The sequence below is a fragment of the Poromitra crassiceps genome, assembly GCF_964638095.1.
Source record: "Poromitra crassiceps genome assembly, chromosome: 9".
In the NCBI taxonomy this organism is placed as follows: domain Eukaryota; kingdom Metazoa; phylum Chordata; class Actinopteri; order Beryciformes; family Melamphaidae; genus Poromitra; species Poromitra crassiceps.
In genome coordinates, this window is record NC_139630.1 from 34,517,664 (window position 1) to 34,529,274 (window position 11,611).

Here is an 11,611-nt window from a genome sequence, read left to right on the forward strand (position 1 = left end):
TTCCCAGAGACCACTGTCCCCATTAAACTGTCAGTAGCCTGCCTGTTAGTAGCCGACGCCGATACCATCCATGGCTCATATGAATCATCTAACAACAGTTTGGATCGTTACTTTAACGCGGTGGAATAAGTGAAAATGCTGCATACTGGACGCTAACATCTTACGCAACCTGCTGTCTCCAAAGAGAGGCTCGCAAGGTAAGAGAGCAATGACCTTTCACTTAGCAAACCTTCATATTCGAGTGAGTTATTCTGAAAAGCACAGCGAGAAATCGTTGTCACACCTGTGTGGTTTTTGCCAGAGCGAATAATGATTTCAGTCAAAAAAATAATCGTGGCATTTTACAGTGCGATGCTCTCGATAAAATTAAATGTAGCCGTAAGCCATGTTTCCAGCCAGACCGTTATGTCCGCTACACCGAAATGGTTGTAGTTCCTTTCCACATCTCTATCGCTACGTTCTATCGCTCTACGGAGCGATAGAACTACAAGTTCCAGCGTGAAATCAGTTGTTGCCTTTGAGTGCTGTCGGAAATATTTCCATTACAACTTGAACGCACATTTATGACACATCAAAGTGGTACATAATAACATAAGAGAAAATACAAAGAGACAAGGCTTTTGGATCAGGATCATGTTTGCATTTGTATGTTTTAAAATATAACTGCAACTTGGTGATTGCAACTTCCCAAGTCTTGAGAAAAATAACTTAATTTGTATCCTCCTCATTCTGCCGCTGCAGCAGAAATCAGCTCTCGTATTTTATAAAATAATACATCAGCCAACAAAAACTACTTGAACTACATGATGGTTTATTGTGTCATTTCGTGCAAAGCTCACTATTTTTATGACAGAATTTCTCGAAAGAACGAGTTTACGAGGAGCACTTGAAGGCAGCATATGTTTAGCTCCCGGCGCTTAGTTTATGCGTCACAGGATCGTGTTACGTCTTATTTTGGGGACTGTCTGGATCACATCTGCATGTTTTGATTGCGAGTAGTTGCCAACTTATTTGATTTAAAACGTCAATTATGTTTACGGACACAATTTCATTTGCATGTATCCCAGCCGAAACATAAATTATGTCTCTTCCACTGCGGGCGGGAAGTAAGTGATGTTAGTCAATTGTCTGTATGATCAAATATGTTTATTGAATCTTCTCTTGTAGTCTTTAAAGCTACAAACACGCTTCCAGAAACCTTGAAATCTAGTATTTTCTCTGAACATTTTGATATAACAGACGTAACGGTAACTGTCGTGCGAACTGTTTGCTGTTCTTTACTTTTCATGTTTATTTTTGTATTTAAATGCGCCTTAAATTGTCCAATAAGAGACGTAGAAAAAGTGAGCAGAAATCCTTGAATTGACGTTACACAATCAGAATCAGAATCACGTTATTGATTGCCGAGGGGAAATTGAGTAGAAGCGTAAAAGCACGTTCCCATACCGGGAGTCGAACCCGGGCCGCCTGGGTGAAAACCAGGAATCCTAACCGCTAGACCATATGGGACAGATACATTGGAAACACTAACAGACTAAAACAGAGATAACGTTACAGCAAGTTAAAAGCTAACTTGGATAATTACCAATGCCATATTATTATATTTGCTGTCCTTACACAGCCTTCCCTGTTGTCTTTGTAAAAGGGGGAAAAACACTTTAGATTCTGTAAAACATGGCAATATTGTCGTTACGTTTACATTATTCACACAGAAGGCGATTGAAAGAGTTAGCTTATTTGTGTAAGATGTCGCTGGCAAAGCTTTAAAATATGTGGAGAAGGCATCCAGACCTTCGATATTTCTATGACAGCTGAACCGTTTGCTGTCACTTTCTGCAACCAGTTCGGCTCCGCTCACAAAATACGCAATCGCTGTTTACAAACATAAAAGGGTCTATATGACTCTGGGACATATATTTCGGGGGTTTCCGCTGTAGAGCGGACGTCCTGCCCCTTCCGTCATTGTTTACAGTCCAACGACGTCTCATATGCAGCTATTTATTATTATTATTATTATTATTATTATTATTATTATTATTTTTAGCCAAAATGTCATCTGGACCTAAAACACCTACAATCGATCAGCTCCAACTCCATTCTCACGTCACTTGGACTGTAAACAATAACCACGGTGCACGGAAGCGGACGTCTTGACGCGGACATCCACTCTGCAGCGGAAACCCTGAAATATCGTCCGTCTGTCGCAGATTGATAGACTCTGGGTGCTCAGATTGCACAGAAGGTAAAAAGTACATGGCGTTGACCAAAATGACTAAGAAAGGAACATGTCTGGACAGACATTTTGGTTCAAGTAGGGCCCAAAGATGATATTATTGCTGCTCCTGGAGTTAGATGGCAACAAGCATAGTAAGATTACAAAAAGAATCTCTCTTCTGACATCTCGCCCGTTATGTTTCAGAGGTTTATCTCTTATCTCTTCTGTCTCCTCTTCCCTATCAACCCCTCCTCGTGTCTACTCTGTATTTGCTATGTTTACCCACTCTCCCACCTCCTCTCCTCCCTCTGGTTCACATATGTATCTCTCTTCTCTGTATCCACTCTCCCACCTCCTCTCCTCCCTCTGGTTCACATATGTATCTCTCTTCTCTGTATCCACTCTCCTCTCTCTCTCTCTCTCTCTCTCTCTCTCTCTCCCTGCAGCCGCTACATGTTCCTTCGCCCGCTGAGCTCCTCCTTCCTCCCCCGCGGCCATCCTGCTCTCCTGCGGGCTGGCTTCAGGAGCAGAAGCATCTCCTCCTCCTACCGCCCTCTGGTCCCCCCGGCTCCTCCCCCATGGTGGCCGGTGCAGGGATTCCCCCCCTGGCCTCCCCCCACGGCCCGTTGCCTCGGTCAGAACGCCCCCCTCGGTCACTTCGCCGGTAGTTGGCGTCCTTTCCACGTGTCCGCCGGCCCCATGGAGCGGCCGGACAGAGACGGAGCAGGTCCTCCGCACAAACGGAGGAAAAGTGCAGAGGAGAAGCAGAGCGTTGAGGAGAGAGAAGGAGCAGGGGGGAAGGTGAAGCAGGGAGGCCCCAGGAGGGAGCACCATCGCCTGGATCCCGGCACGGCCGACGGCCCCCGATCCAACCACTGGTGCAAAGACGGGAGTCGAGACAGAGGGAAAAGTAAAGATGGAGAGAAAGGCGGAGGCGGGGCAAACAGCAGAGATAAAGGTGGAGAAAGGAGCAGACTGGGGAATAGAGATGTAGACAGAAGCCGTCACACGCAGCTGAAAGATGGACCCCCAGACAGAGGGAGGAGCCACGAGCACGGAGGGCGGAAAGACTCCCAGCCTGCAGGGGGGAGTCACACCAGGACTCAGAGCTCTGGTCCCAAACCCTCCAGACAGGATTCCCTTTCCTCACACAACGCCAAGCCCAACCCCTGGTTCAAAGACAGGGGGAAGGAGCAGGGAGGCAATGGGAGGAATGGAGGAGGCACAGGGGGAGAACCACGGAACAGAAGTACAGCGGGAGGGGGAGGGACAGAGCCTCCTCCTCAGCCCCCAAACCCACCACTCCCCCCAAACCCACCCCCGCAAAACCCCCCACTCCCCCCAAGCCCACCCCCGCAAAAACCCCCACTCCCCTCTGACCCCCCACCCCTCACAAACCCCCCACTCCCCTCTGACCCCCCACCCCTCACAAACCCCTGGCTGGCAGCCGGAGCCAGGGGGCAGCCAGCTCCGCAGAACTGTGTCCCTCCAGCCAGGCGTGAGTTGACTCCTTACAGTGAAGGCTCAAAGTATTTGCTAAAGATATTAGTTTGTGACAAAGTAGCTAGCTCAAATTTAGCTTCTGATTAACACAACAGGAAACTGACTTTTTTGCCCACCACTCACCGTGGCTGATTGACTCCAATATTCAGCAGACACTTGAGCTGGGCAACGACTCAATATTATAATTTATTACATTTACATTGGGAAGAAGAAATAATGATATCAAGTTATTATGATACACCATTCTGTCAGTTGACACAGTTTTGTCTAAATTAACGATAAAGAGCAAATACAAATCTTTCACATATCACACAGCCCTACTTTCACTTATACTGTATTTAAATGAATGTTTACAACGGAAAGGAACCAGCAAACGGTGGTTTGTTACCTGTAATACCTGGTAAATTTGATACCTGTTTGAGTACTAAAGCTTACCTGACAGCAAATATGTACCTGGTTATTAACTTATTTTGGTTGTACTACGACTACCGAGGCCATATATTATTACATACTGTATTTAAAGTCTTGTCTAAGACAGCTTGGGTTTAGTTTAGTTTTTCAAACCATATTGAAGACACAAGACATATTACATTGATCTTGAAAGCTGATGCATTGCTTTCCAATGTGCTTCTTTGATGTTGCTTCAAAATGCTTATTATCAGTTTATAATGAGTCACATTTTCATCCCTGAGTTCAACTCTCCATCCTCCATGTTGCTCTCCTCCTCCTCCTTGCCCTCAGGACTCCAGAGACACTGGGAGGTCTCTCCCACCTGCAGTCCCGGCTTCCAGCCACCAGGGGGCAACGCCATGTTTGACTTCTCCGTGCTGTCCTACAACCTCCTGTCCCAGGACCTGCTGCAAGACAACGTCTACCTGTACCGCCACTGCCACCCCGCCGTGCTGCCGTGGAAGCACCGGCTGCCCAACCTGCTGGCCGAGATCCAGCATTACAACGCCGACGTGAGTGGATTAGACTAGATTAAATTACAGTTGATTACATTAGATTAAACTTTAATGATCAGCGTGGAGATTTTGGGCCAGTGCAGCAGCAGCAAGTAATAGGATACAGCAACAAATGTGAACAGGATGCACAAAATAGCAGCTGTGGTATCAATAGCAGCAGAATTTACTGAGCCATAGAAAAAAATGTGTGATTGTTATGATTATGAATATTGTAAACTGATATCTAACAGCAGTGAAGTCAAGGACCTTACGCAAGACACTTTAAACCTCAACTGAAGCTCTCTGTGTGTAGATCCTGTGTCTTCAGGAAGTGCAGGAAGACCACTATGAAACTCAGATGAAACCTGCTCTACAGGCACTAGGTAACGTGTGTGTGTGTGTGTGTGTGTGTGTGTGTGTGTGTGTGTGTGTGTGTGTGTGTGTGTGTGTGTGTGTGTGTGTGTGTGTGTGTGTGTGTGTGTGTGTGTGTGTGTGTGTGTGTGTGTGTGTGTGTGTGTGTGTGTGTGTGTGTGTGTGTGTGTGTGTGTGGGCAGAGAGTGAGAGAGAGAGACACTTGGGAATGCTCTCTGTCGCTCCTGTACTACTCTGTCTCACCCTCTTTCCCTTTTGTGTCTTCATCTGTTGTAGTTCTATGATACTGACAGCAGGAGGCGCCACTGTCTCTTTGAAGCTGCTTTTGCTATTTTAGTTTTTTAGGTTTTTTTTTCAACCTGGGAATCATTTCATGGTGAATATGACATGTCTATGAAAAGATATGTCTAATATGTAAAATGTATTAACTTGTCTCAAACCTCTGCGATCAATTATAATTGTGCTCTTATTGTGTGTGTGTGTGTGTGTGTGTGTGTGTGCCAGGCTACCAGTGTGAGTACAAGAAGCGAACGGGGGATAAACCAGATGGCTGTGCTGTCGTCTTCAAAACGTCCCGCCTCTCGCTCGTCTCCTCCAATCCCGTGGAGTTTTTCCGGCCGGGCGACGCCCTCCTTGACCGCGACAACGTGGGATTGGTCCTGCTGCTGCGGCCCAACGACCGCACCAGCCAATTGGATCCCTCCGCCTGCGTCTGCGTCGCCAACACCCACCTCCTCTACAACCCCCGCCGCGGCGACATCAAGCTGGCCCAGCTGGCCATCCTATTGGCCGAGATAAGGCGGCTGTCCCGCCTCCCGGACGGGTCGGCCAATCCGGTGGTGGTGTGCGGGGATTTTAACTCCACCCCCTGGAGCCCGCTGTACACCTTCCTGACCACAGGCTGCCTGCAGTACCAGGGGCTAACGATCGGCATGGTGAGACACACACAGACACACACACACACACACACACACACAGAGTTCATTAACCTACTACATAGTTTTTTTGTGCGTTTGTGCCTGTACTTGCCTACTCACTGTGTGTGTGTGTGTGTGTGTGTGTGTGTGTGTGTGTGTGTGTGTGTGTGTAGGTTTCAGGTCAGGAGAACAGTACCAGAGGACAGCGTCTCCTCACGGCTCCGATCTGGTCCAGTAGTCTGGGGATCAACCAGCACTGTCAGTATGACAACGACACGGACACATCCAGCAGTCCTACAGGTAGAGTGCACACATGGTCTAGTTTAGTTTAGACCTTTTCCTCAAACAACTTCATAAGCCCACTGTAAACACTTTGGAAAGTAGTTCCGTAGCACCGAAAATAGTCCACGGCGTAATGATGAATTTGTTCCCATTTTAATTTGGTAATAACTATAACAGTTGACTTTTCGTGGTAACAGTTAGTGATTTTTAAATGACTTCTGGGTTGACGGCTAAAACGGTACATGGGAAGTCAGAAAGTAACGAGAGTAGAGCAAACGCATTGTTGATTTTGTTGTTTTCATAGGATTTGTTAACGGTAAGAAATGTCTTTAAAGTCGAACTGAACCCGTAGTGGTGCGTGGGTCGGAGTCCGTTTCAGACTGAAAACATAACTTGTCTGAGATGACAGGTTGAGAGGCGGGTCATAGTAGCATGTCGATGATTTGATTTGACAATTCTGGGGACTGGCTTTGGCATTGGCCAATCCTGGCGTGTTCCACCCCCAAATCGAGTGGGATTCAGCGTGTTGTCGTGCTACGCGAGTGGGATCCGCCGAGTACCAGGCAGCCACTTGCTTCGTGCGGAGCGAGCGGAGAATCCGATGCATGGGTGCTGCCCGCCCGCCTGGAATCTCCGAGGGGCGACTCCTGACAACCAGGCTCTCAGGCGCGCGCCATTATCGCTATTGCGGTAAATACAATATTCCTGCGAGTTTTAACGAGCCAGTTACATTTCTTTGCATTCTCAGACATTACCGTTTGATTTATTTAGTATGTTCCATACAATTGGCCAAGTTAGTAGTTAGTTTATGGGCTAGAAATTCTGTCAGATGACAGGCACTAGGCGCCATTTTCTCCTTCATTTGGAAGAGAAAATTATCCTGAAATTAGGATTTGATTGACAGCTGACATGTCGTGATATGATTGGTTGAAATGGGGTTGAAATTTGATAGTACTAAGGGACGTCAGCAAACTGTAGATTACTGTTATGAATGAAATCTTGAAAAATGAACTTTTGATGTGAAAAAGTGTGAAAAACTGAAGAAATTAGATTTTTGTGATTTCTTTGGCATACATTATTAAATACTGTAGGTGCAAAGTCATTTTTGCGTTCAGCTCGACTTTAAAAACACCAGCCTTATCCTTTAAGCCTAGTTTCGGTGTGGCTCAATCTAGCTTTGTTAGTTTCTATTTTAGTTTTAGTTTATGTCTAATTTGTTTAGGTTGTTTTAGTTGGTCAACTGAATGTCTAGCCTGTTAATCAGTAAGTTGTCTGTCTGTCTGTCTGTCTGTCTGTCTGCTGGTCAGGAGTGGAAGGAGCCATCTCTAATCTAACAGTAGGAGATCTTGTTGCCAAGGCGTTGCTTGCTGCTTTTAACAGGTAACATATCTCTGTCTCTCTCTCTCTCTCTCTCTCTCTGTGTCTCTCTCTCTGTCTCTTACTCTCTCTCTCAAACGGAAACTGTAAAGGTCTGACTTTGTAGCCTGATATATTCAGGAGAGCTGACTGCAGAAACAACACCGTCACCGTCTCCAATGCAATATTTTGTTTGAGAGAGAGAGTGGACTCTAAGCTGTTTTGAAATGTGAAAAATAAAATGTGAATTAGCTGTGTTAAAAAACACATCCGTGGGTTAAGTGTAGTAGTAGGAAAGCTGTGGTTCTTTAGTGTTGGCTAATACCGGCCATAAAACCAAGAAATGCATTTGGAAATTTGGAGCTTGGAGACCCTCCCATGCGTATGCATGTTAGAAACAACACGTATGACCAGCACATGGTAAGGTGGAACAGACACAACATCTCAGTGTCCAAAGCCACTTTTCCATTGTGGTGCAATGAGCTTGAAACAAGCCTCCGTTGTTACTTATTCGACAGATCTGTTTCCATCGCTATTTATTGCATTTAAATTTATTTTACGGCAATATTTTTGCGATATTTTAGAGAATTTTGCCATTTCCATTCAGCTTTTCTGAAAAATAAATACTACCCAAACACACGTGTGTGTGTGTGTGTGTGTGTGTGTGTGTGTGCGCAGTGCGAGGATCGAGCACAGTGTGAAGCTGCAGTCATCGTACCAGCACCTCCTGATGCATGATGGGAGCCCAGAGATCACCACCTATCACTCCCGCACTGCCATGACGGTGGACTACATCCTCTACACACCCGGTAGTCTCTCTCTCTCTCTCTCTTTCTCTCTCACAACACACATACGGATCTGAACTTGAATTTTGATGACCTCTCCTTCATTCCTTCACTTTCTTCTCTCTATTTTTTGTCTCTCTCTCTACCATCCTTTTCTCCTTGCCCATCTTTCTCTCCCTTCCTGAAAGACTCCAACGCCGCCTCCTCCTCATCATCACTTCCTGGCGGGCAGGGCCTCCAGCTGCTGGGCAGGCTGTCATTGGTCGGCCAGTCTGAGCTGGAGGAGGTCAAAGGTCTGCCCAATCAGCATCACTCGTCCGACCACCTGCCTCTCCTCGCTCGCTTCCGCCTCCGCCGCTCACGGCGTTCTCGCGGTGTGATGGACGGACAGCGCTAGGAAGGCAGCACAGGTGCCCAAGGTGTCGCGGCTGCTAACAAAACTGCCGCAGTGTGATGATAGAATCAAAAATCGTACTCTAGTTTTTTCCTTCTGAATGTTGCCGTTGTGATCAGAGACTGTATAAAAATACGGACCTGTGACATCACTCTTTGGTTTGTGGACTCCCGTTTTGCAGTCTTTTGAAGAGTTTGGCATTTTGACGGTCGCCATCTTCGTTTTTTTTGAGCCAGAAGATGAGAGTGTGGATCTGTGGAAGAGCTGATGCCTAGCAGAGAGCAAGCTGCTAGCCACCTAGCTGCTAGCCACGTAGTTGCTAGCCACCTGTGACTCAAAGCGGCCACACCCTACATTATGCATAACTTTAAGCCTTAATCAAATTTAAATGGGTGAGTTATATACAAATTCACCCCCGGGAAATTAGCTACAGTATAGAGACCAAAACCTTTTCTTTCTTTCTTTTTTGTACCAGGCTGTAAATATGTTTTTTTTTTTCTCTTCTTCTTTTTCCTGCTGTAAAGGTGGGCATTTTAACATGGGGGGCCTATGGGGATTGACATGCTTTTGGAGCCTGCCTCAAGTGGCCATTCCAGGAACTGCAGTTTTTGGCATGGTTTTTTTGCTTTATTTTTCAGCTTGGAGGTTTCAATATGTTGAAATAATTTAGTTTTCGCTGACTTCTAGCATAAATTAAAGGCCAGGCATTGTCTACATGGCACATTAATACTTTGTTAGAAAGCAGTTTTTTTTCTGGGATAAAAAAGTTGCAGCCAGCTTTTATTTTTGAAATTGCGGTTGTGACCTTTGACACTTTGATTTTAATTGTATTGATAAATAGAGGCGGTTCTAAACGCTTATGTGGACACACCGCCATGTTTGGAGGCATGACAACAAAATTAAGGGTGTCACATAATCACATTGTCTTCTTGCCTGATGTTTTCCAGGTTGTATTGCCCATACACACTTGTCATTCTTAACATGCAGTGGAATCTGTATTATAACCTGCACCTAGCCGGTTGGCCTGCATGTTAAACAACAATTAGCCGGCCTACGCGCACTCCCGCGACTCCGTATCTTATCTACCTCGACCACCGGTATAAGATCCGCTTCCACGCAATCGCAGCTCATGTTTAACAGTGGCAGGTCATTATCCGTCTGAGTGGGCGGGTGTGGCTCTTCGTGACTCACTTCACGTTCGCTAGTTTATTAATTAATGAATCGTTCGGGCAATCGCTTATATCAACGAGCAAACTGACGGTTTCCTCAAGTGCTGCAAAAACGGCTTGATTGATTGTTTGGCCAACGCGCTTCAGCTGCAGGCAGCCAGGTCCAGTGCATCAGGAGGGGCGCTGCTGCGCTGCTTGCTTGCTCCCATGTCAGAAAAAGCCTAACTTTTGTGGGGAGAAATACATTGAAAACTAGTCAGATATGACTTGAAATGCCACTTGTAAAATAAATCACCCACAGTGATTGACGACAGTCCGACCACTATTTTGACTGGGCTGCTTTATGTAGCAAGGCGAAGCGCTCATTTTTTGGCACATTGCCACCCCTCGTTGGAATGGACTCTGTTAAAACATGCTTTTTGAAGTCTCCAGATTTGTCGCTAACGTGATGCAGCCAATTCTATCAGCAGGCAGTGTTGTGTGCCTCTCCACTGCATAGAGGATAGGAGCTGACTGACTGATAGGCTATCAAACTTTTGTGGGGAGAAATAGCCTACATTTAAAACTAGTCAGATATGACTAGTTGCCACTTGTAAAATAAATCACCCACAGTGATTGACGACGGTGCAACCACTATTTTGACTGCCTCATAGCTAAAGCTGTTTCCTATCACATTTCTTGTTTTCGATACATGCTACCGCGCCGCCCACTGGCAGAAAAAACGGCTCATCTCCAGTTGTTTCTTAACAAAGACCCCTCATGTTTAGAAAGGCAAAACCTGAAAATATCCTGTTCTCTCTAGCAGGACATGATCCAGAGTTCATGTTTAAAAGGCACTATTGTGTGTCATGTACCCTTCAGCAGGAGAAAGATCTGTCAAAGCCAGACTGCTAACTGGTAACACTTCTCTGTTGCTACGTTTGTTTTAGCCATTAGTCTTTACGCATGGGTTGTCCTTGATAGGCCTCCATAGCCCAGTTTTGCTGTGCTTTATTTACAGATGTGTTGCAGTTACTGGCACACTCTAGTGGTCGGAAAATCGCTTAGCGTAGCTTTAACTTTAGTGAACAATTTTAAAAACATGTTGAAAAACGACACGCTTCACAGAAGTGTATTAGTTAACAGGTGGTTCTTGGTTTTATCTAAAGATTGTCCCACTACTGTACAATATTGGCATATTGAAACAGAATTTCATCCAGAATGCCCAGTGTTGTTGAATTACTCAAAACTTTGACACAAGACACCAAACATACAGTAAAATAATTGTGTTTGTCAAATCATTGAGACAAATAATTTTGATGAATAACTGATCACAACATCAAGCAAAACAATCTGGATTATCTTTTAACCCATATTTGTGTGGGCCTATAAAAAAAATAAAGATTAATTTGAATCCTTCCTTACATTATTTTACCCTTTTAGGCAGAACCTGGATGAAATTCTTTTATTTTTCACACTTGTTGGCAGATGAGTTTTGCTCTTCTGTTCTGGCTTCAGCACATGTTTACAGTTTCGACTTGTACATAAGTTTTGTGTTTTACTTTCAGGGTTCAGGGATTGTGAGTCTATATGAAGGGACAGATTTTAAACCTATTTTTTTTAAGCGTGTACAATGTAAACTTGAAGTTAAAGTGCTGCTAATCAGAAAAATGACTTGAGAAATCTTTTGGCTGT

At 45.3% G+C, this 11,611-nt stretch overlaps 1 protein-coding gene across 1 annotated transcript; it reads left to right on the forward strand.

The window, feature by feature from the left end:
• The first annotated feature begins 1,010 nt into the window (after positions 1-1,010).
• On the forward strand, positions 1,011-9,231 carry angel2 (angel homolog 2). Its single transcript, XM_083642955.1, has 9 exons — positions 1,011-1,106; positions 2,662-3,713; positions 4,460-4,680; positions 4,976-5,045; positions 5,539-5,969; positions 6,125-6,251; positions 7,541-7,613; positions 8,268-8,398; positions 8,563-9,231. Exons 1-9 carry the CDS (start codon positions 1,057-1,059, stop codon positions 8,769-8,771), a joined length of 2,364 nt encoding a protein of 787 aa, XP_083499081.1. The 5' UTR covers positions 1,011-1,056; the 3' UTR covers positions 8,772-9,231.
• Positions 9,232-11,611: the final 2,380 nt, after the last annotated feature.